The following is a 23,308-nucleotide window of genomic DNA, read 5'->3' as shown; positions in this document are numbered from 1 at the left end:
CATATCCACCGCAGGCTGGACTACAGTGACACGGACGCTTCTTCGAACACAACACCACACTCTCACTCTCTGCCTTGAGTCCACAGTTGGATCTGCGCGCGCTTCAGGTCGGATGCAGGGAAGGAGTCGTCAACCGGCCCTGCACCCGATCCCACTGCCGCCCAGTGCAGCCTCAAGTGCTTTCCTTGTTCGAACACAATCCTTGGTCATTTGAACCTAGTCCTGCGACTCGTTCATCCTTGCTCTGACTGTTTCTCCCGTGCCCTTTTGTCAGATTCGTCGAGTGTGGCAGATTTGCAGCGACTCGTCACCGCTTGCGCTCGTGTCACTCGTCCTCCTCTGACTCTGAGCCGAGGATCTGCCAATCTCTTGTGCCAGTCTTGCGCGATGGACCCTATCTCTTATTCTCGCTCTCATATAGATTGTCCGTACGGTTCCTTGTTACCTTGTCTCGTATCAGTTTTGAATGTCATGATTGGTTTCCACAAACAGGCCTACCTGTTCATGTGATTCGTGAGAGCTTTTGTGGGTTACCTGTTGACAGCAACCTTTGAGTTTGCCTGGAGTGCCGCAGCTGTTCTTCAGCTTAGCGTTGTGGTCAGGAGTAAAAAAAGAAAAGAAAAAAAAAAAAAAAAAAAAAAAAGAAAAAAAAACCACACACACACACACACACACACACAACCCGTCTGGACTCAATCGCACGAAACAAAACCGAAAATGTATATACCTAACACGAACAAACTAAGTGGATTGCAGGCAAAGACCCGTGAGGTCCTTGAAGCTCGACAAGGAGGCTCCCGGCCCGCCATAACAAGGGCCGGTCGAGCGCAGAAACGAGCGGCAAGGGAGGATGTAACAGGGAGGGCAAGGAATTGACAAACCAGGCTGCTAACAGTACGCCTGGCTTTGGTGGAGATGATGGTAGTGAAGAGAGGAGCGGAGAAGCGGAAGAATTCGATTGTTAAGTCCAGCCCAGACGCGCACGCTTTCATGAATGATCACGTGATGCACGACCCCCCAACTCGCGCGACATAGTCACAAGCCTTGCTGCAACTCAGCCGTTCGACACAGCCTTGGCCGTGGCTTGGCAAGTTCTTGGATGCCAGCCTCGAACGCTGAAGCTGCGTCAGGCTCGGATGAGACGGCCGAAAAAGATGGCTCCTGCTCCACACAAGCCCGGAAGGTCGGTTGCTGGGTTGAGCTGCAGCTCGAAGTGGGTGATGCCGCTGACACCTTCCAACCTGTCTTATCCGGACTTACTGAGCAGTCAATTCTTCTCGGCTTCACGAGAGTGACACCATCACTCCGCTTATGCAGGCCATCACAACTGGGTGCCTGCGTTAGCCTTGGATACAGCATCTTGAACGACTCCATCTTGCATCGGTAGGACGCCAGTCACGACTCCCGCAACCTCGCCGCTGGTCAGCTCCTTCATTTGAAGGCAGGAGCAACTCACCACATCCCATTCTAAGCGCATTGCATATACCTTCCAGGAGAGGACCATCACATTCCAAGGGCGAGCCTTTCCTTCTCACAACCATATACAACCACTGTCCAGAAGCGCGTACCAGCATCCCCGTGCCTTGATAGCAACGACGCGCCATAGGGGATGTCTACGAATGCCGAGCCGGCGATGGTCGTGGTCGACGACGGGCATGCCCCAGCGCTCGCCACCAACACCCACAACGATGAAGCTCCCCTCGAACGTCGGCCGTCACTCACAGAAGCACTCACACTTCGTCGCAATCTGCTGCAGTCGCTGTGGACTGGTGTTAGACAACTACCACGAGGTCGGCGAATCGTGCTCATGATTCGACTCGCCGTGTCGTTCGCTCAGATAGTCGCCTACATCCCCATCCTCGCTCTTCCCGGCTCTAATCGCACATCGCCGTCCCATGAAGAAGGTCGAGTCTGCATTCCAGACAGCCTCTTCAAGTACATCGTTGTTCACATTGTTCGACTCGCTCTCGACATCCCCGTCGAGCTTTACCTTGGCTTGAGCCCTCATCGAACACGACAGGGTCGTCGAGCTGGACCTGAAGCCCGCGCCGCAGCAGAACGCAGTCGTCCTCTTGGCTCCGAATACCTCGATATCAAGGTTGGCAAGATCAGCACCTTGCTTGGCATTGCATCGCTCGTTATCTTCTTTGTCGGCAACGCGATCGTCTACAGCTCCACAGAGTGCTCACGTCGACCAGCAGAGGCCGTGCCACTGTTCTGGGCAGCGCTGTCTTCGTTGATCATCGTCTACATCTTTATCGTCGAGATTGCAGTTCTCGCCTTCTTGATCGTATGCGCTTTGCCACTGCTGATTGTGATCATGCGTGCTTTGGGGCTTCAGCATCGCCTGCCGCAGAGGGAGTTGCATCCAGAGACAGGCAAGATTGATCAATCGGAAGTAGATAAGCGTGCCAAACTGGTCTACTACACGCCTGCGGAAGAGGATGAGGTGGGTCAGGGAGCTGAAGGAGAAGTTAGTGGACAGGCAGAGCCAGGCACGCCGACTTCGCAACTGAATAGCACGCTTGAGGAGGCAAGACAAGTCGCAGCGGGTGGCGATCCCGCAGCAGTACGACCTGGACTTGAATCAAGACGACCGACGCAAGAATCAATACAAAGCGCATCAGAAGCTGCTCTTGGACCATTCGGTCGTCTCACCCGTCTCATCATTGCCAGACGACGCTCCTCACCCGCTACCTCCGGCCGCAACAATCATGGCAAATCATCCGCAACACCAGCTGCCTCATCATACTCAGCAACACCGACTGCCGAATCCAACCACTCCTCATCAGCAACGACCAACACCAAAAGCAAAACATCCAAAAAGGGAAAACTCAAGTACCCACTCCACCCACTACCGGCACATCGAGCTACTTGTCCCATCTGTCTATGCGACTTTGAGGAACCAGAACCGGATCAAGAGCCAGAACCGGAACCGTTGAGGTTGTTGGAGTGCGGACACGTGATGCATAGGAGTTGTGTGGATCAGTGGTTGACGACTGTTTCTGGTAGATGTCCTGTTTGTCAAAAGGCCGTTATTCCGGAGATGGAGAGTAAGAGGGCGGAAACTACTGCAAATGCGAATGCGAACGCAGACGCAAGGGTCAACCAGAATGAGAGTTTGGCAGGAGTTCAAGTTGCAGAGGTTCCAAATGGACAACCGATCAACGAACATGGAGAAACTCCAACAGCAGCGCGTATTGAATCAGTGAACGCAGCCAATGCTTCCTCGACGACAGCAGAGACGGCAGCAGAAACATCGGCAGCAGTATCGGCTCCAGCAACAACAGAAGTCGAGGCACCGGTGTCACCATCATCTCCGCTCGTGAGCGGAGCCAATGCAGTCGAATCGACACAGGAGTCGCATGAGTTGCAAGCCATCACTCGAAAGCATAGTCACGCCTCTCCGTCTTGAGATGGAACTTGCAATGTCATTCAGTCACAGTCCGTTAACTCACGGAGGACACAGTGTTTGCATTTTTTGAATGTGCTCATGCCTTCAGCTTCTGTAACATCTGCTTGCAATGAGTATTAACGTAATTTATGTAGTACCGCCGGTTATGTAGTACCGCCGGTTATGTAGTACCGCCGCGTTTTTGAATTTGAAAATCTTGAGCGTCCTGATGTATGTGGCCTGCATGATTGTGAGCACAGTGCTGTGCCTCCTTGAGTACCACCAGCACCTGCCCGCTCATCATTGCTGCCGGTAACCTTGACGGTGTTTCAGCTGCATATCTCCATAAATTAGGTTATGAGTTGGAATGACTGTGAGACTACGTAGATGAAACAATGAGTGACGGGACATGCGAGAGAGATCGAATTGAATGCTGGAGGAGAAGCAGTGAAGTCCGAGACTGTTATGGCCAAGCCGGATAACGCCGACTCTTCGCACGGCTTTGAGTGGCGGCTCGATTCCTCTCCCGAGCCACAAGCACCCAAGCTTCCCGGTGACTATGCAGAGGGTGCATGCTCTGCTCCATCATCTTGCAGATCCCAATCATATACGAGCGGCTTCGCTCTTGCCATTTCGGCCAGCGTCTCGTACGTCTTTTGCTCCACGCTCGGTCCCTCCTTACCCTTCACCGCCGCTAATGCCTTCTTGTTCTTGGCGTTGGCCTTCTTGCCTCTCTTCGCCACAGCCGAGTAAGATAAGACGTTGCTCGATGTTGGTGTATTTGTTCCTGATCCCGCATTCGCCGGCGTGGTGGTTGGGTCTGTGGGAGTATCTGACCAAATATCAACCAACTTAGTCATCGATCTAGGCCTCGAACCCGAAGATACAGACAAGCGAAGTGTATGGACCGGCGTTACATGTTTCTTCCCCACCGCCTGCCCTGCTTCCGCTATCGTACTCTGCTCTGCATCACCACCTTCCAACAACACCCCTGCTCCCTTCTCGCCTGTTGAATCAACAGAGATCAAGTTTCCCTTAAAATCATCAACAATACTCTTCAATACATGTGCATCATACGATGGAGATGGCAGGACAGAATTCTTTTTGTGTTTGTTGCGCTTCGTTTCTGATCCTGGCGTGACGAGTCCACTGTCTCCTATGAACGATGATGCTGCGCCTGAGTGGATCGAATGGGAGCGGTCTGCGTTGAGAAGTGGTGTACGTTCGGTGTTGTCGCCCGAAGAGCGGGTGTGTCGGTTGGAGGGAAAACAACAGGGGAATATTGTGCTTAGTATTGATTGCATTGTTGCGAGAGAGTCCGACAGATACGAAGAGTTCTGGTATGCCGACCAAGTCGAGCTCCGGTGCTAAGCGGAAATGTCAGAAGAAGGAGCTCGATAAAGGGAGCGCTCGTCGCTTCGAAGGTACGGTTCAGGCTTGGAGGTTGAGCGTCGTAAGCGAAAAGACCGTTGGAAGGAATTGGAAGAATGCGAGCCAAGACGGATGTCGCGAGTAACGGAAGCTAAGGATGGATGCGGATTGAGCGATGCGGACGTGTACTGTACATCGCTTGTTGTGGATATGCGAATAACAAAAGCTAGACAACGCTTCGACGGAGGCGATGCGTTGGAAGACGGAGGAGTGTGTAGGGACGAAGTAGGAGTGATGGATGCGATGAAGGTAGTAGCTGCCGACGACGACGTCGAAGATGCGCAAGTTGGAACGGGGTCTTATCTGCTGCGTGCATGCACAGGCCCTCCTCTCCACTTTGGCGTCCAAAAATCCTGGGAAAATCCAGAAAATCCAGAAAATCCGCGGGAAAATCACACCTTGTCAAGCGCATTTTTGGATCAAGCGATCTCACACCAACAGTCACACTATACATACATTGAAGAATACCATTTCTTATACATCATGAATGACACTGACACTACATCAATACAAAAGCCGATCAGGCATCCTGTATGACCTGAGCACCAGCAAGGTCGCTTTGCTTGAGCTGCTTGTCTTTTGCCTGTTGCTCGATGAAACGCGCTTGTTCCAGCTTGCTCATTTTGACGTTTAATGGCCAGAGAAGTAAAGCACTTGCAATAGAGAGTGGAAGAAGGAAGTAAAATGGTGTCGAGGCGTTGCCTGTGTCGTCTGCGATGGCTTGTGTGACGAGCGGGCCGACGAATGAACTAACTTTTCCGACGGTAGAAAAGAGACTGAAGAAGAGGAATTCGTACCCCTTAGGTGCGACTTCAGCGATCATGGTCTGAGAATATGCATACCAAGGGCAAACGAAGAGTCCGTAGTAGGCTTGGTATGCGTAGATCTAAATTGTTGGAGACAATGTTGGAGACATTTGCGAAGCAAGGAGACAAGATGAAGAAGTGGTCCCAACACGAAAAAGAGAGAAGTGTGTTAGTGTTATAGACGAGGTCGCACAAAACATGCTTTCATGGTCTTTGGAGCTTGCTACCCACCTCCCACTCGTGATGAAAGCCGAAACGTCGGGTGAAGATGCCGATGAACGCCCATCCTTGCAACAAGATGGAGAAGAAGACGACCCAAACGAGCATGAACAATGTCGATAACTGAAAGCGTTTTTGGATGAGCCAGAACGCGTAGATACCCGCTGCCTGGGCTGCAATACCGACAATCAACAGAAGGTTCAACTTGGTGGTACTGAAGCTGACAACCTGGTTCTGAATCGTCGAGATGACTGTGACCGATGTGTTCAGTGCATCGCTGAACAGGAAGAAAAAGACAAAGTAGATAAGGGTTTGGCGAAGCTGCTTCAAGTGTTTAGCCGCGAGGTAGGCTTGCTTGACGGCAGCAGTAAAGTAGTTGGTGCCAGGAGGCAAGGGTTGACCAGGACGATGCTTTTCGAGGACAAACCAGGGAATGGCGCATAGCAACCAGACACCAGCACTGAAGGCGACAACGTAGCTGAGCGCTTTGGTGTTGGACACTTGGTCTCGATCGGCGTGAATGGCGACGAGCATAGCCTGAATGACGCCGAGGGCAACAAGCTCGCCGACAGAGCAAACGGTGAAGGCGATGTTGGAGATACGGTTGATGGCCATTGTTTCGAGCATGCTGTACTTGTCGCCTGCCATGCGACCTTGGTTGAGCGAGGGCTGTTGGTTGGCAGGAGTGAGAGTCTTGTCGTCGCTTGCTAAGTTGAGGGATGGCGAATCGGCCAAAAGCTTCTGTCTAGCCTCTCGCATATGCGGTAGATCCCTGGCAAGAGCTGGAAAAGCAGCAGTCCAATAACTCAGACTGAGCTGATAGGTGATCAATCCAACCATATAGAGCCCAATAGCAATCTGCCACTTGTCCGGAGTCGTGACTGCCAACCAAGCAAAGCTAACTGCAATAGCAACCACAGTACTGGCGATCAGGATGTATGGCCTGTTTTTTCCATAATCGGCAAAGCTTCCGATGGCGAGGAAGAGCAGACACTGAATAGCGAAGCTGATACCATTGCATAGCAGCACAATGCTCTCCACAGTCCTCTCCTTTCCAGCAAATGCCAGCCGGCAATGTGGCTGTCGATCATTACCGCATGCTCCGTCGCCTAGGTTGGTTGCTTGCTGGTAGAGCAAGTTCTGGAACTGCGAGGGAGCAAAGTTGAAGGGGCCCAGACCGCTATTGCCGATATAGTAAACGTAAAAGGACCAAAGTTCGGCGCGAGAGGTAATGAATCGTGGATCGGTCGAGGTAGAGTGTTGAGCGTTGGAAAGGAGAGCTGTTGCAAAGTTGTGGCTGTCGGTGGTGCTTTTGTTGTCAGAAACGAGGGGGAGCGAGATGTGATCGTCATCAGTGGAGGGTGCGGAAGGGCGTTGCTCGAGCGCTTGGGTGTCGGTCATTGTCGCGACCGAGAGAAGTTCTTGAGAGTCGAGCACGACTTGAGCGAATCTTTTTTTTTTTCAGGTCGAGCCCAGAGACAGAGCGCAACATGCAGCACAGAAGTAGAGTCAGAGGGTTGCCTTTACTGTGCGCTACGAGAAGCGGACAGTCAAGTTAGATTGGCAAGACAATGAGCAAGGAGGCAAGAGGACGTACTGAACTGAACTGAACAAGCGATCCCAAGTAGGGATCAAGGGTCTTGTCACTGTTCGACGAAATGTTTTCAGGGGTCTAACATGTTGGTAAAAATAGTTATGTTAGGTTGCTTGTTCACACAGTGAAGAGCTCGACATGCAGCTCGAGTAGATCGCCGCTCGAAATTCGCCGAGAGGCTTCAAAGTCGCCATGATTGATGCCTTTTCCCTGCTTTCATTGAGGCTCTCAAGCCTCGAGACAATGGTTCATGGCTGTAGATGGCTTCTCTCTCTCTCTCTGCGACTTTGGAAAGGCCAAAATTCTGAGCAAATGGTGTTTGCAAGCGCGTAAACGAGATGAGATGCGTCTTTCGCGTCGAGGCGATTTGCTCCACATGATTTTTCAACACGTGTGTGTGTGTGTGTGTGTGTGTGCGCATGTGTGTTTGTTGCTCCCAACACGTCTTGGGTCTCACTGACGCGCCAGCCAGCAAATGCCGAAGAAAACGATCCGATATGATGATGCATGCTGACATAAATGCAATCAGTGATCAGATGGGACAGATTAGACTGGAGATTGGGTGCAACATAGTCCCACTCGTTGTCAAGCCAGGTCATGAAGGAGGATACTCCCACATTTGGCATGCACCTCACAATTGTATATACAGCATGTGCATAAACTGTCCCATAATTTTACATGTCACCATACATCACTCTAATGCTCAATAGCTATAAGTTGTATTGCCACACTGTCTGATATCATCTGAAAGCCCTGCTTCTTCTCTCCAAGACTGTGGAATTGATATTGACATTGACTAAAAAAAATTGTGCTATGAAGAAGAGCCAATTTTTATTTATTTATTGTGGGACAGTTTATGGAGCACTCCTCGACAACACCTTAGTACTTTGTATTCCCTCCTTTGGCCTTCAGAACTGCCTTGATGTGGTCTGGCATGCTCTCTATTAGTGTCCTACATGTCTCTGGAGTGATTGCTGTCCATTCAGCTTCACATCTCTTGAGCAGTTCATCCCTGGACTTTGCAATCATACTATACTGTGAAAGTCACATTTTAAGATGGTGCCAGAGGTGTTCAATCAGGTTTAAGTCTGGTGACTGTGCTGGCCATTGCATAACCTTAATGCTATTACTTTCCAACCATGTTATTGTCTTCTTCAACATGTGTTTTGGGTCATTGTCTTGCTGAAACATGATGTCAGTGTATGCATGCTGAAGCTGCAAATCTGAGATTGTTTTTAAAAGCTTGTCATTCAAGCTTTCTTCCAATCCTCAACAGTCATGTCCTTGTGCTCATTTGCAAATTTGAGATGCACTTTGTAATGCCTCTTGAGTAGCTTTGGTTTATTCACTAACCTTCATGCTTTGTAACAACAGTAATGAAGTGCTTTTCTTACTGTTGTTGGGCATGCTTTGATGTGAAACATCTCCTGCAGTGCATGTCATGCTTTCCTGACTGTGGAGGTTGAATTGAGCTCAAAATAGTGGTCCAGGAAGCAAACATGACAAGGCTGGAGTTTTCTTGGCTGGCCCCCCTTTGACTTTGGAGCATCAGTGGAGGCACTTTTGCTGATGCGAGACACTGTAGACTTGCTCAGACCAAGTTTCTCAGCAACTGAATGGGTAGATTCTCCATTTTGGAGGTGAAAGAGTGCCAATCAGTGCCTCTCTGGGGTGGTTTTTGGCATGATGGTATAGATATGATGGTGTCAGACTGGAAGTGCTGCTGGATTGCTCACAGTCATCTGATTGAGCTGAAACTTTCCACATCACTACTTTTGATGTATATGAAGGCTCCCACCAAGTTACATTGCAAGTTTCATTGTAGTCAACAGCCCACAAGGTCAGGAATGGAGCAGTGTTGCTATTTGGGAGCATGCTCCATAAACTGTCCCACAATAAAAAAAATCGGCTCTTCTTCATAGCACAATTTTTTTAGTCAATGTCAATATCAATTCCACAGTCTTGGAGAGAAGATGCAGTGCTTTCAGATGATATCAGACAGTGTGGCAATACAACTTATAGCTATTGAGCATTAGAGTGATGTATGGTGACATGTAAAATTATGGGACAGTTTATGTGCATGCTGTATATCAAGCTGAGGACACTAGGCCCTCACCATGTACTTCAGTCAATCGGGTATACATGTTTCTGAGAAAAAGTAAAGAAGTATGGTCCCGATAACTGGCAATCAGGGATAGTCTAAGTACGATGTCACTACTTCTTTAAGGCAGAAACATATATACTCAATTGACTAAAGGAATGTGGTGAGAGCATAGTGCTCTCTGTGAGATATATATACATGTGAGCGGTGTCATGGGCCTGAATGCTCAAGAAGCAGGAGGGTCACTGGTTCATATGGAAGGAGCACAGGTATCGGAGATCTAGTTGATACCAGTAGAGAGCATGGTCATAGTGCAGGCTCCATGGAGACCATGGACTCCTATGGACTCACATGCAGAAGAGGACCAAGCTCAAGGAGCAGGCACAGCCATGAAGAGGACCAAGCTCAAGGAGCATGCAGATGGTTACCACTCAGGGGCTCGAGAGACAAGAGTCAAAGGAACCATCACCAGTCAAAGGAGAAGGAGCAGTGTATAGGGAACCGGCAAGCAGGTCCTGAGGAGGAGGAGCAGTGTCAAAGGAGTCGACATCATTCAGGAGGCACAGGGGCGCCAAGCAAGCAGGATAGCAAGGAGGAGGAGCAGTGTCGAAGGAGTCAACACAAAGGCACAGGGGTGCCAAGCAAGCAGGATAGCTCAAGGAGGACAGGAGTGGTGCTAGAGGGGCCCCCTGTACAGTACTCGATGAAGAAGGTACTCTCTGGAGAGAGAGAGCAGGAGCAGTGTCACTGGCAATGCTGTGAAGAGGTATATAACCATACTTTCTCATCATCAAAGGTTGAGTGGATCCTCATCCACTCTACACACACCATAACTAGTTATCACTTCAGCATAAGTATATATTAGTTCCAGTCAGCATAGTAGCAATCTATCAAGGTTGCTCCTCATTGTAGTGCATGTGTTGTATCACCACTACCTGATGTCCGAAGGTGGTTCATAGCAAACCAGCAGTCCAGATTAAGATAGAACTGAAGGCAGTAGTCCACTGCAGTCCTGGGATCACTCCAAGCATCAGTCAACACACTGGACACTCATGTTGACACCACCAACCTTATCACCAACACCATCAACCTCATTATCATCAACACTCACCAACCTTATCACCAACACCATCAACCTCATTATCATCAACACTCACCAACCTTATCACCAACACCATCAACCTCATCATCATCAACACTCACACCAGACCTTGGTGTCATCATAACCTACATATTGATATTGATCGTGCCAAGCTACCCCTGAATGGAGTGTCCACAGAGGTCAGCCGAAACCTACAATAGTATATACAATGAATGCCACCTGCTGTCATTGCACAACTTGATAGTCGCCGAGTGACTAACTCATTGAGACTGATACCGAGACAATAGCTGTCACACAGTTTGATAGTCACCGAGTATCTTGACAGACCGACCTGGGTTTCAGGCACGAGACCCCTGACAGATGGTTCTTGTGCTACTTCATCATTGTCAGGGGTCATTCCCACTTCATCTGAGTGGCAACTTGCATCCATTCATCACCCCCCTGTCATTAGCACCCATCTGCTTGTATTGACTTCATCGTTGTGCAAGGTCCCTACTTCATCCAGTGGCAACCTCCCTTGTTTGCTGTTACCCCTTGCTGTATCAGCAATAGAGGTTTCCCTTAGACTGATTCCTGCAAGACCTGTAGTAGCAAGTGTGGTCCTGCTGATTCTATTGACTCCTGTAGCATGACCTGTGTTCCTACTGATCTCAACCAGTTATGTCATAGAGCTGTTGATCCTACTGATCTCACTGAACTCTGTTGGAACTCTGCTTTCGCCTGATCCACAATGGTTGTGCAAGATCTCTTCATATGAGTCCCGCTTGTCCTGCGCATCCATCCGGTCCCATGACAGGTTTGCTTCCATCCAACTCCGCGTGTACAGGCGCTAAAACCTCCTTTCATTCCACTCTGATGTGGCTTTATTGAAGCAGGGCTTCTGGCTTCTGAGAGGAGACGGGTGCATGTTTGCAAAATGAGAGGTGAAAGGTGCTATTGTTGATGAAACACGCAAGGGAAGCGGCTGCTGGGCCAACCCAACAACGCTGATGATTTCCAAAAAGGGGCCTCGAGGCAAGCGAGCAAAGCTCTAAATTGCACAGCCGGCAAACACAGCCAAACACGCCGATCAAGACAATTCATGCCTTGGCGCATCACCGACTGAAGATCTGGCAGCCAGCAGTAGCAACGGGCTCCACTTTATTTGCCTATCAAGAAAGAGGAGCGAGAGACTGAGCAGCTTAGATCGCCGTCCAGACTGATCTTTCGGAAGTTGGTTTCTGCCCACCACCCTCTTGACCTTTGCTTCACCACTGTTCCTCGACCAACATTCGCCTTACAGCATCTACTTTTCGGCGTTCACCAGCTTCACAGTGGAAGGGACATTCGAACCTTGATTGCAACCTGCTCAAGCTCTTGCTCGAACCTTATCGGACATCGTGGCGACCCTCGAAGCCGTCATACTACGATCTCTCTCACGTCATACCCGAAATTGCCCTTAAGATTCGCCTACGACGTTCACTAGACGCTATAGATAGCAACGATCGATAGAACCTAGAACGGCTCTCCCCACAATGGGTAAGTTTGACATGCTACCTCTCGGATCCAGTCGTACTGCAGATGCTCCGTTCCGATGTTGAGACGGTTAAGCAAAGACGACTGTCTCGACACAAGGTTAGGCGGGGCTCCCAGGGAATCGGCGTAGCGACACAGGGAATCGGGGGCCACAGTTGCCGATCTAGGCTCAATCTCAAAAGTTGCCGATCATGGTTGCAGTTCGGTCTCTTGATTTCACTCTAAGCGCGGGCGTCTCTCTCACACTGCCTCGCCAATGAGACTGCACGACCCCTGTGTGCTAATTTCGCCGAGGTCTCGACTAACCCTTGGCTAGAATGCACACGCACGCGCTCTGGACAACACACACACACATATACACACAATTGACGCACAAAAGATGTGCGATTTCTTTGTCACCTCTGCGCTGGTGCTTTGTGGCCAGAGAGGACCCTCGCCTTTTTCGAAAATAATAATAATAATAATACAACACAGCAACATCGCTCACGATCGCCACGCTACGCCACGCCACGCTACCTACAAAGCCACTTTTTGGACGCTCAGCCAGCTCGTCCCCTTCGCTCTTTTCAGCTTGTGTAACCGCTCGCTCATTGCTGCTCTGTCTTTTGTCGCACGCCTTCGTCGTCGATTGCTGGGGCTTCCCTTTCCCCCGCACCGCCGTCTTTCACTTTCAAAAAAAATTCATCCTCGTTTGCTTTCGGCAAAACACACCTTTCTGACCGCTATCATATACCTTGTATTTTCTTCATCCGTACAACTACCTTGAACATCACTCTCGCACACCTCATCAGCTTACGGCAACTCGTCTAGACAGGCTGTCTTAGCCGCTCTCTCCGACGTCGTTAGTCTCAGCCCCAACCCTGCTGACAACTCTCGTCACGCCTATCACCCTTCCTACGATCCAGAGTCTTCCTACAGCAGTCTTCAACCACTTCCCCTCGCTGAACCTCCAACCATGGTCCCCGCAAAGAGTCCCTTTGAGGACCGCAGTCTTCCGCCACCTCCTCCTTCCAAGTCTAGCGGTACCGGTATGGCTTCCAAATTCGCCAGAGCATTCGGCAGGCAGACTGCTGAAGACAAGAAACGTGCCAAAGACAAGCGTATGAATGACGAGATCAACAAGACTACCGCTAAAGCTAGTCGCATGGACATCATCGACCGTCTCGACCTTTCCGGCATCAACGGTTCCAGCATGTTTCACCACGACTCGCCCTACGATGCTTGCACCCCTCACATGAACAAGGGCAAGCGCGCTCCCGTCGGCGCTTTCGACCCCAATGTTGACCCCATGACCGGCCTTCCGCGCGGTCAATCAGGCGCTAAGAAGGGTAGTCGTGCTGCTGCTCACGATCCGCTCGCCTCCGACGACAAGGGCTCTGCCCGACCTGGCATCAACTCTAGCGGTGGCCCCAGTCGAAGTGCCACCGCTCCTCTCGTTCCTTCTCTTTCCATGCACGCTGAGGGCTCTGCCACAGAGCTGTCACTCGACGAAGACCTCGACGCTGACCGCGATGCAGAGACCGAACGTGTCTGGCGAAGCCGTCAAGGATACCACACTCAGCCTTCCAACGTCCCCGATAGCCGATACGATGTCTCCAACCCCAACGCCGATGTATGGGGTGTCAGCGCTGAGCCATGGCAAGACTTTGCTCAACCTAAGCAACCTGTTCGCTCCACCCTCAGCCCCTACTCGCACAACCCTGGTGATCGCAGTGGAACCACTAGCGCTGCCAGTAGTGTTCTCGACATGGAAGCCATCATGACCGGCAAGAACAAGTCTTCCCGCAACCAAGATGAACTTGCAGTTGGCAGTGCCAGCCCCTTCCCCGAGCCCAACTGGGACGAGCGAGCACCAGCAGGCGATGCACCCAAGCGAAGCAAGAGTCTCATCAAGCGCATTCGTAGCATGCGTGACAACCCCAACGTCCCACCACCCGACGACGGCCTCGAGATGGGCGTTCGTGACCGTCGTCGACGAGCAGCACAGCACAAGCACTCGCCTAGCACACCACCTCTTCGAACCGACTCGGCTGCTGTACCCGTACAGTCTTCGTACGACTCTCGCGCTGCAGCTGCCGACGCAGCCACAGGCGTCTCGAACGGCAGCTATGGTCGTCGTACAAATCGCAACGTCGTCACCCCGACCGAAAGAGATGTTCTCGGTCAGCGAGAAGATGCCTCTTACTTCCAGCAGTCTCAACTCTCCACTTCTCAGGATTCCAGGGCAGGTCGCTCACCTATCACAGAAGGCGGCTTGACAAGGAACGGCAGTCTCTTCAACAAGCTTCGTCGCAATGGTGGAGGTCAGAAGTCTTCGCCAAAGTCTGCTGAACGTCAGGCTGCTTACGCGTAATCCCAGGCTGCGTTTGCTTCGTCTTCTCATCCATCTTGTCAGATCCGCCAGATTGTACTACGTTTCCTTGCCAATCTCTTGTTCCCACTTTCGTTCTGATCTTTGTTTTCGTTCTCATTTATTGCACTCTCCGCTTTGCAATCTGCCCGTCGAGTCGAGTCAATGTGCATGTTTGACTTGGTGTTCTGAGATTGCGCGTTGCACAAAGAGTTGCTGCCCCATTCTAATCGTGGATTCGCCACCCCTGTGACCGTAGCCTGCCTAAAGAGGTGGGCTAGTCCGGGTCAACATGTCAACCATCCCCATAATCCCTGCCTTTGCCACGAACATCGATCCTATTGTAGCTGTTGCATAGGCTGTCTGGTAGTTGATGATGTGCAGTATGCTCGCTTGACGAAATATATCTTTGGTCCTCTTGTAATAGATCTTGTTTGCTGATTATTGAATTGTGTCGCAATGCTGCTAGACGGTCTTCGCAAGTTTGAGAAGAACCTGTCGCTGCTTGCTTGTCTGCTTTGATATGGTCAGCAAGAAGTATTGCTTCGATTGAGACTGACAAGTATCGTCGTGCATTTGAGCTGCTTCCCCACCTCTGTATCCCACCGTCACCCTCGCCAGCCGAGTTCAAGGCGGGCTTGGTCGTCTTGTCCGGTCAACCATAGCTCCTGTTTCCACGCAAGCTACCAAGTACCACCGCTGTTGTACAAATTCCCTTGTCGCTACGTGTGAACTTTGTCCTACCGTCCCGACGCTCACCCTTCCCATGCCGTAACGACACCTCTTTGGCTTCCTCACCAAGAGCAACTCCCGCACGATTTCACTTCCGTATATATTGCTCAATGTTCCGCCCTTGCTTCCCGCCTTCCTCCCTCCAGTTCGCAGATCCATCTCTTTCAAATTTCTAGGCATCTCTCTCTTTCTCATTCTGAATCCACTATGAAGATCACTCACGCATTGGCTCTACTCTCAAGCGTTCATTGCCTTAGCTCAGCTGTTTCAGCACAACACGAAGGCAATGACCCAGAAACATGTTAGAAGAGTGACAGACTTAAATGGTACATATACCGTCCATCGTCACCACACGTAATAAAACCGCATCCTACAATTCAAGTCTGTCACTCGATCCAACAGGGTGATCATTGCAATCCTTGACGGAGGTGGCTAACGTGCTGAGGAGACTCAGGACCAGGGAGAAGGGAAGAGAGGTTGGTTGAGATCATCTTGATATCGTTTGGAGGAACCGCGCTCTAAGATCCGGAGGGGAATGAGCACGGATGAGCACGAAAAGTCCTTTAAGTACTTGGGTAGTGTGACGCAATCTTACTGCAATTCGATAAGTGGAACAAGGCTTGTCGTCAGCTTGGCGGATCGAAGAAAGGGACACTGTACGTATTTGAGCTTCGTATGGTGGCGAGATTGTGGCTAAATGGTGGGGAGCGATGGGGGAGGCTACTTGGTCTGTTGGTGGGAGAATTGAAGGAGGGGGTATCGACTCACACCGGGAGTCCGATGAACGGTCTTTCACGGGACGGCCGACGAAGGTTCACACGATGATAAGCTTCATTGGATCCTCCGTCGAGTAGTCCCCGTTGAAGTGATCGGCGCACCCGACGGGACGGCCGACAACTTTTCTCACGATGATAAGACTTGTCGGGCTCTCCGTTGGGTGGTCTCCGACGATCAGATCGGCGCTTCCGACGAGGCGGTGGACAAGTCTCCTTCAGATGATAAGCCTCCGTCGATACTCCTCTTGAGGGCCCTCATGCCCCTCATGCTTCAGACTTCTTTCCTATCTTTCGTCAGTGTCAAGATGTATATATAGAGTGCTCGAAGTCGGCTAGTTTGTTTGTGTTATCATCCATCCTATTGTACTTACTCATCAACGTCGAGTGCTCAATACAACCGTGTCCTGCCACAGTCCACTAACTTCCAACAAGAATAGTGTTGACAAGTTCCGCTTTCGGAAAAAGGCGATGTAGCCAGGATTTCTCGGTGGGATCAGTTCATGTCATCAAGGCCAGCTCAGACGCTCTCGCTGGTTTGCATGAGCTGTAAATACCCTCGCTCCCTCATTGCTTCAATGTGTTACCCGACCTTTTCGGGTAAACAGCTTTGTGTGGGTCAGACTGGATCAAAGCTCTATCCTAGTCTCGCCGCTTCAGGGTCCTTTTGCGGCCACGAATGGTGGTGCACAAAACTGTCAACGATCGAATTCGAACAGGTACGAGGATGAGATTGGGATACAATCCACAAAACAGTCGCAGTAGTAAGAAGAGATGAAAGCGAGTCACTTGCCGAGCATGACAGCACTCGAGAAAGTATGGTGTATACAATTCTCCGTCGGCACGCAAAACGGATGAGAGTATGGGACAGGTAGAGGCATACATGCATCATGCTCAAGCCCTAGCCAGCCGAAACAAGCCCCTTTGCAGGATCCAGCTTTCTTGTCACATCGTCATACCTTCTCCAACCAAAGATCAACATAACGATGGCAAACCTTGACAGTCACATCACCGTGATCGTTTGTTTCAAATAACTTCTTTCCGCCATTTGCCACAGCTCCGCTCAACTTCCAATCCCAGGCCCTCTCATTATTTCTGTTCCAGTATAGATCAAAACAGTTACCCCTGGCGTGGGGTTGGTAATACTGTTAGAAGGCTACGGGTATACCGGGTCGCGTCAGGCCGGTCGTCCGGTAAGACACCGGCATACCGGTTAGTATATGCCCGAGGAGGGAGAGTTAAGCCTGATACGAGCCGATACAAGCACGACTCTCCTACACTTTCATCTGATCCACCAGTCGGCTGAATCAGGCGGCTGAATCTCTATTATATCAAATTGATGCAATAAGGTGTGGCGACTGTTTCACAGCCACCAATGGCAACCCACCTGACTTCATCGCGAGATCCGATGGTCAAAGAGGTGCAAGTGAGCGAGTTTACCACTCACTCGTCTCATCTCACCTCTCCTCCCTCCTCACCATCATCTCCCTCCTTACCATCATCTCACTCACACGCTGGCTCCGTGCAGCGCTCTTCAAGCTCACCCGCCCTCCCGTCCCTTGATGCTCTGTTCTCTCATGGAGTTAGGTCTCACGCACGCTCCCCCCCACCCCGCTATCACGTGACGCTCGACCACCTGTGGCCCTTACGGCCACGGCTGGGATCTCGCAAGCGACTCTCCCACGAGCTAGGCAACCTCACGTTTCTCATGTTTCGGTCTCTGTCACCACGTGTGGTTCGTGTACCCGGCAGGCAAACTCTGATGTTTGCGAACAAGAGCTGAGGGCTGGGCCCATAAATACAGATCTCCCAAAACTTATTTCAAAAGTTCTCCCTCACTTCCTACAATACTCAGACAACCTTCAAGACCTTCAAGATTCAGACAACCTTCGAGCAAGATGACTCGAGCTTCTACTTCCGCTGCCAACTTTGGCTTTCCCCGCTAGCTTCGCTTGTGGATATATAAGGTGCAAAACTTAGTTGCTCTGCTCATCATCATGTTAGATATATCACCCGTCTGTACTTACGTTCGTCGTCCCCCGTCGCCATACGAAATCAAACCGCGCCCTACCTTCCAAGTTTATCACTAATTCAACAGAACGAACTAAGTCTTGTGTGTTTTGTGCGCCTACCCTGTGGACTGTTGAGGAATGTACAAGCGAAGAGCAGCGAAACGAAAAGCAATTGAGATGGATCAGAAGACAGCTAAGTACGAAGCAATGACAAGCATATATATATATATATCTGCCGATAGCCAGTGTGTGCGTGTGTGGAATGAAGTGTTACACAGGATTGCGTGCTGGCTGATAATGAGTAACGACGGTGAGCGAGGTTGGCGGAAATGTTAGAGCGACGTAAAAGGTCATGTGATTTCACTTGGACGAGGCTGAAACACGCCGAAGGCCCAGCTCCTCCTCCTTGGGATTGCAGGAAGGAAGGAGGAGATCTAAGGAGAGGCTAGTTTAAGTACTAGCTTCCGTACAGAGCAAAGATAGGTATCGAACTTTCTCCTGCGACGTGTATTCGAGCGAGAAGATATCGATCGAGCATTCTCGTGCGGCTAGTATTCGCGCGAAAGAATACCCAGGCGTGACAGCGTCCTACCACCAAAAGTTTACCACCATTTATAATGACCATCGTGCCCGACATGGATGTGAACCCACTTTGTGCAAAAGGTCTTGGACGTCTCCTTCTGCTTCCAGGTGTCTATGTCTCGACCTTTGCTGTTCTCGTCAGAGACCCAGATACGGAGTTTATTGGAACCATAGTGTTTCAGCGTGATATTGAAGCAGCCCTTCTCCTGGTCGAAGTTGGAATATTCCATCTGAAGGGTGTTTTGGAACCACTTCAATTTGAAGCCCTTGGTGGGGTCGACAGTCGTAAAGTCTATCACAGAGAGAAAGTCAGATTGAAAGTTAGTACCGGGGGTCAAGTTTCGGTGAGAGCCCATGCACTTGATGCATACCTTTCTTGGTATCATCTTTGACGACGAAGAAGTCGTCGGGACCTTTGTCTGAAGCAGGCGTATCGGCGTTCACCTCAAACAAATCTCCGTTCCAGAAGGTGAAGCAAGGCCACTTGGCAAAGTCTTTATGAGGGTCAGTCGGGGCTTCACAAAGATTCTTGTAGTCGTCTTTACGTGGCGGTAGCTTCGGGCTGGGTGAGCAAATGTACTTGTTGCAATACGCATACTCTCCTGCATAGGTTTTTTCAGCACAGAATGCCAGCACGAGAGCGGCGCCAATGAGTTGTGACTTGAGTGCGAGCATGTCGAATGCGTTCTTGTATACTTGGAAGTGAAAAAGGGATGTCTCCTTGGGAAGTGAGTGATAAGGCGGCTTTCAACTTTTCCGTGTTGAGCTGTGTCTTCATGTTTCAGCATATATTAGGACACGTGTAGAAGACGAACTAGGCAGGATGGCCAGCCGACATCCGGCATCGGTAGGACAGCCCACTGGCTCTTGTACCTTCATCTGCCCAATCATCGTGTGCTGGCGTGTCAGTGCTGTAACCCCAAATAAAGAGCCACGGAAGTGAAGTGTGGCGACATTACACAGGCAAGTCTCGCCTCACTGTGGTACGGCGGGACTCAGCCACAGTCCTGGCTTCATTTTTCGCAGAATGAGCAAGCCTATATCGACCCAGTCGCAGCTTTGAAACGTCCCAGAGTCTCCGTGTGTGCGGCTCGAGCCAGAGCTTGGTCGGCCAGAGCCCCTTGTGCTTGTCGACCCTCGTACACTGGGTGGGAGCGGTTGTCTCCTTTTCGAGACAACTCCACCTCAGTTGGTGGGCAGGGTCCAAACAGTGGGGGAAGTTCGCATCAGGGTTGCCTTGCAACCGTTCCCGTTCATTCTGTAGGAGGCCTAGGCTGATAGAAACTGAAGACGTTTCGGTCCCGATACTGGAGATCGGGTAGAGTCTGAGTACGATGTCACTGCTAGTTTGTAGACAGAAACAAATATACTCGATTGACTAAGAGAAGAACATGGCGAGAGCCTCGAGCACTCTGCCTGACATATATACAAAGTGCTGGTTCATCCCATACGTGAGAGTATCACCCTCAATGACAGAGTCCAACAACGGGCGGGGCCCAATAGCGTCCACCCTTCCTTTCTCTCTGATCGACTCTGTCTTATTCCCGATTAGATCTATTCTCTCTCCGATTAGCTTGGGTCCATCTGCTCCCCGATTAGATCTGCTGGGTCGCCATCTTCAACATAGGCTTGTATCGGCTCGTATCAGGCCGGTTTTCGGGATGTCCGATGCTCGTATCAGGAGAAGATAAGGGCCTGAGCTCTATCGCTGCATGGTCTCTTAGTTGAAGATACGTCGGTATTTCCAAGGGCCGACATGTTACATCGGAACTTCAGGACCGGGAGGCCGGAACAATACCGCAACGGTTATGAAAGGTGGCCCACTGGACGCACGACCCATGGATGCGACTCGAAAGACGAGCATAGTCAGCTGTTAAGGTATATATACTCTTGTTTTGCAGCCTCTCTCCCCTCGAGATGATAAGTCTTCTCACTTAGACACACTCGACTGTAAAGAGCGCCTGATAGTGGCCTCTAGAGCTGTGTATCTAATTTCAACTCTCTTGCACTGCCTCGTCATGTTTCAGACTCGCCCTTCGCTCCGACATGTTACTGTATCGTCCCCAGAGTAGACGTATAATACACCGGACTTAGTTACTTCGTCCCCCATTAGTATCCATCCATCCGTCTGTCTGTACATACCGTTCATCGTCGTCACACGTAATAAACCGCGTCCTACCATTCAAGTCTGTCGCTCCAACATAATCGAGGCATCTGGTACTTTCATGCGGCCAGTCTGCCGCGTCGAACTCGCTCGAGCTCAGAGCAACTTAGTTGTTCGGCAGGTAATGGGACAGAAGTTTCGACTATCCCCTTCTTGTTCTCTTCTAATGATGACCGGCTTGTCTAATTCCACTAGTATCCGAATGAGTCCAGTCCGTCTATAATCTCAATCGAGACAAAGCAACAAGTCCATCGAGCCCGCTTTTACTTTCGCCACTACAGGACATTGTTTTTCACTTCGTGAGGAGCCCACAGAGAGCGAAAGAGGTCCCACAAAATGAGGTCCCGCAGACTGTAAGCCAAGAAGTCGTAAACCTCGCCCACGGACGAAGGGCCTAGCTCCACCTGTGGCGAAAGTTGTGGTCCACGGGTAGTTGCTCATCATTCGAGCAATTGTCGTTTGGTGGGTGCCTCAATTAGAGCAGCCTAGGACAGATCCAGTGGGTAAGCAGCAGAAGTTGTCGTGCAAACACGCTGAATCTGAGGCAACCTCAGTCCGGCAGCCCTTGTTGACGTGGCATGGCGTTGAGCGGGCGCAGACATTTTTCAGGTGTCAAGAGTCCTGCATCTTCGCTGATGCTGTATAAAGGGGCTCTTCAAAGCAAAACTCAGCTCGAAGACGCTTTTCCCATTCACACCCGCCACAAGGCTTCCATTTTATCCCGCTCCTCGTGATCATCGGTGAATATGACTCGCCCTCTGCAGTGCCTTACTTCCCTGGTGGTGTTGGCCTTAGTGCTCGGCCAGTCAGCCCATTGTGCTGTAGTCAAGAAGTCGTCAGCCCCAGGAAGCCAGACTCCCCTCTACGACGAAGACCAAAAAAGTATCGACGGCCATTGTTATGTCACGCGACTTTTCGCTGACAAAACTGAATATGAAAAGCATTGTGAGGAGAAGTCAACTTCCAAATGGCCATGCTTCAAAAGTTCAGATTCCGCCTCTCTCAAGTACACCACCATTGAACCTTGGCTTGAACCTTTCGATATGTCGAAAGAGATCGTATTGATGGACAACACAGCAAGCGGTAAGCTATAAGACCAGGAATGCAAACTCTTGGCTGGTCCTCTGCTAACCTGTTCATTTTTTTCTTCAGCTTTCACGTTGAGTGATCCCTCGGTCGCGTTTACAATCACATACCCCTCTGGTGTCAGCCTAAGGTACTATGACTATGACGACAAGACCGGATGCTACAAGATTCACCTGCACACTGTAGTTGATTTGCGTATCTTCGTTTCAGACGGAAACGGAGACGATCGGGACATTGACACCAGACACCATACGGACACGGGCAAGCAACTGTGCTCCAAGTGGATCACAATCGATATTGTAGACGACATATAGTTGGAGATGCATGACAGTGACAATCGCGGCATCTGAATCCGTCCAGCCCATTTCCTTTGGCCGTTAGTTGAAGGTTATAAAGTACGATACGCTGTCCTGGGCCACTAGCAGGCTCCTCTTTATGACTGCCGGCGCATCTTCAACTCCGTTCGACGCTCAAAGTCCTCATTCAGTCGGTCTGTCACTCTGCTTCGTGACGTGGCAATCGATTATATAGCTTCAGACAAATGCGATCTGTTCTGCACATCTGTTGATCATTGAATCAGACAGCCACGTAATAGTGAACCAATTGATCAACCTGATCTCACTTGTTCTCTTCTACCGTGCTGCCTCCCAAAATGCATTTGTCAGAAAACGTAGCACAGTATCTGTATGGTCAACCAAAGTTGAAGCGTTTTGGTGAGAAGCGAAATCCCTTGCGAAACTTGAAGCGCACTTCCGAGCTTGTCACTAGTGAGACTCACCCATGGCCGCTGCTATCAACCATACAGCAATAAGGCAGCATATCCGAACACTTGAAGACAACGTCGAGTCCAGGAGGAGTGTTGCAGTAGAAGCTAGCGCGCGTCTTTTCAACAAGCATTCCGACGAGGACAAGAGCAAAGGTGAGGCTGTTGAAGGTCTTGTGGTGGTAATGAACCTGGATGCACGTAAGCTGTGCAGTGAGCAGTTACAGCGAACAATGATGGTGAGCAGGTGGCTTTCAAAGCAGTTCAGTCATGCTCTTTTATATCTCCTGCTCTCGTAGAGCTACCAATTTGCGACAACTCAAGCGAGGTTTCTCGCAAGTCTTGTCTGGCCCATCGGCCTTCTCCCTGCCAACAAATGCGCTTATTAGAATACTTCAAGGGTAGCTCGGCTTCACTCTTGCTCATCATGGACTCTGACAAGTAACGCTGTTGTATTGCCTCTGAACGTATATTTGAAGTGGAAGGTGGTGCGGTCTAGCTCAGTGCAGTAGGGCTGCGCCGCAACCCCGAACTCGCCAGCGCTAATCAAGATTAGGATTCTTCAGTCGCACTCGCCCGATGGCAATCCTTGTTCAGCTTCCAGCATCCCCTAGTGTATGGGTCTCAAGCGTAAGAAGTGCACGAGCTGGCATCATTGACACAGGTTCTGTTCTCAGTAGCCGA

General features: G+C 50.5%; 7 protein-coding genes across 7 annotated transcripts; 3 read left to right on the top strand and 4 right to left on the bottom strand.

Moving 5' to 3' along the window:
- Positions 1-1,609: 1,609 nt before the first annotated feature.
- On the top strand, positions 1,610-3,415 carry UHO2_03647 (uncharacterized protein; the record flags this gene model as incomplete). Its single annotated transcript, XM_041554253.1, has 1 exon — positions 1,610-3,415. The coding sequence occupies one exon, from the start codon at positions 1,610-1,612 to the stop codon at positions 3,413-3,415; it is 1,806 nt and encodes a 601-aa protein (XP_041410187.1).
- Positions 3,416-3,951: 536 nt separating this feature from the next.
- Positions 3,952-4,698, bottom strand: UHO2_03646 (uncharacterized protein; the record flags this gene model as incomplete). The annotated part of the gene is made up of 1 exon (XM_041554252.1): positions 3,952-4,698. One exon carries the CDS (start codon positions 4,696-4,698, stop codon positions 3,952-3,954), a length of 747 nt encoding a protein of 248 aa, XP_041410186.1.
- A 647-nt stretch (positions 4,699-5,345) lies between these two features.
- Positions 5,346-7,251, bottom strand: UHO2_03645 (uncharacterized protein; the record flags this gene model as incomplete). The annotated part of the gene is made up of 2 exons (XM_041554251.1): positions 5,346-5,711; positions 5,863-7,251. The coding sequence occupies 2 exons, from the start codon at positions 7,249-7,251 to the stop codon at positions 5,346-5,348; spliced, it is 1,755 nt and encodes a 584-aa protein (XP_041410185.1).
- A 4,910-nt stretch (positions 7,252-12,161) lies between these two features.
- On the top strand, positions 12,162-14,515 carry UHO2_03644 (uncharacterized protein; the record flags this gene model as incomplete). Its single annotated transcript, XM_041554250.1, has 2 exons — positions 12,162-12,165; positions 12,954-14,515. The coding sequence occupies 2 exons, from the start codon at positions 12,162-12,164 to the stop codon at positions 14,513-14,515; spliced, it is 1,566 nt and encodes a 521-aa protein (XP_041410184.1).
- Positions 14,516-18,631: 4,116 nt separating this feature from the next.
- Positions 18,632-19,286, bottom strand: UHO2_03643 (uncharacterized protein; the record flags this gene model as incomplete). Its single annotated transcript, XM_041554249.1, has 2 exons — positions 18,632-18,903; positions 18,983-19,286. The coding sequence occupies 2 exons, from the start codon at positions 19,284-19,286 to the stop codon at positions 18,632-18,634; spliced, it is 576 nt and encodes a 191-aa protein (XP_041410183.1).
- Positions 19,287-21,521: 2,235 nt separating this feature from the next.
- UHO2_03642 (uncharacterized protein) lies at positions 21,522-22,175 on the top strand (the record flags this gene model as incomplete). Its single annotated transcript, XM_041554248.1, has 2 exons — positions 21,522-21,858; positions 21,928-22,175. The coding sequence occupies 2 exons, from the start codon at positions 21,522-21,524 to the stop codon at positions 22,173-22,175; spliced, it is 585 nt and encodes a 194-aa protein (XP_041410182.1).
- A 304-nt stretch (positions 22,176-22,479) lies between these two features.
- Positions 22,480-22,758, bottom strand: UHO2_03641 (uncharacterized protein; the record flags this gene model as incomplete). The annotated part of the gene is made up of 2 exons (XM_041554247.1): positions 22,480-22,543; positions 22,640-22,758. 2 exons carry the CDS (start codon positions 22,756-22,758, stop codon positions 22,480-22,482), a joined length of 183 nt encoding a protein of 60 aa, XP_041410181.1.
- Positions 22,759-23,308: the final 550 nt, after the last annotated feature.

The sequence above is a fragment of the Ustilago hordei genome (genome assembly GCF_900519145.1).
Source record: "Ustilago hordei strain Uho2 genome assembly, contig: UHO2_contig_06, whole genome shotgun sequence".
Classification (NCBI taxonomy): domain Eukaryota; kingdom Fungi; phylum Basidiomycota; class Ustilaginomycetes; order Ustilaginales; family Ustilaginaceae; genus Ustilago; species Ustilago hordei.
The sequence above is the reverse complement of the archived record's forward strand: the minus strand, read 5'-3'. Positions and strand labels throughout refer to the sequence as shown.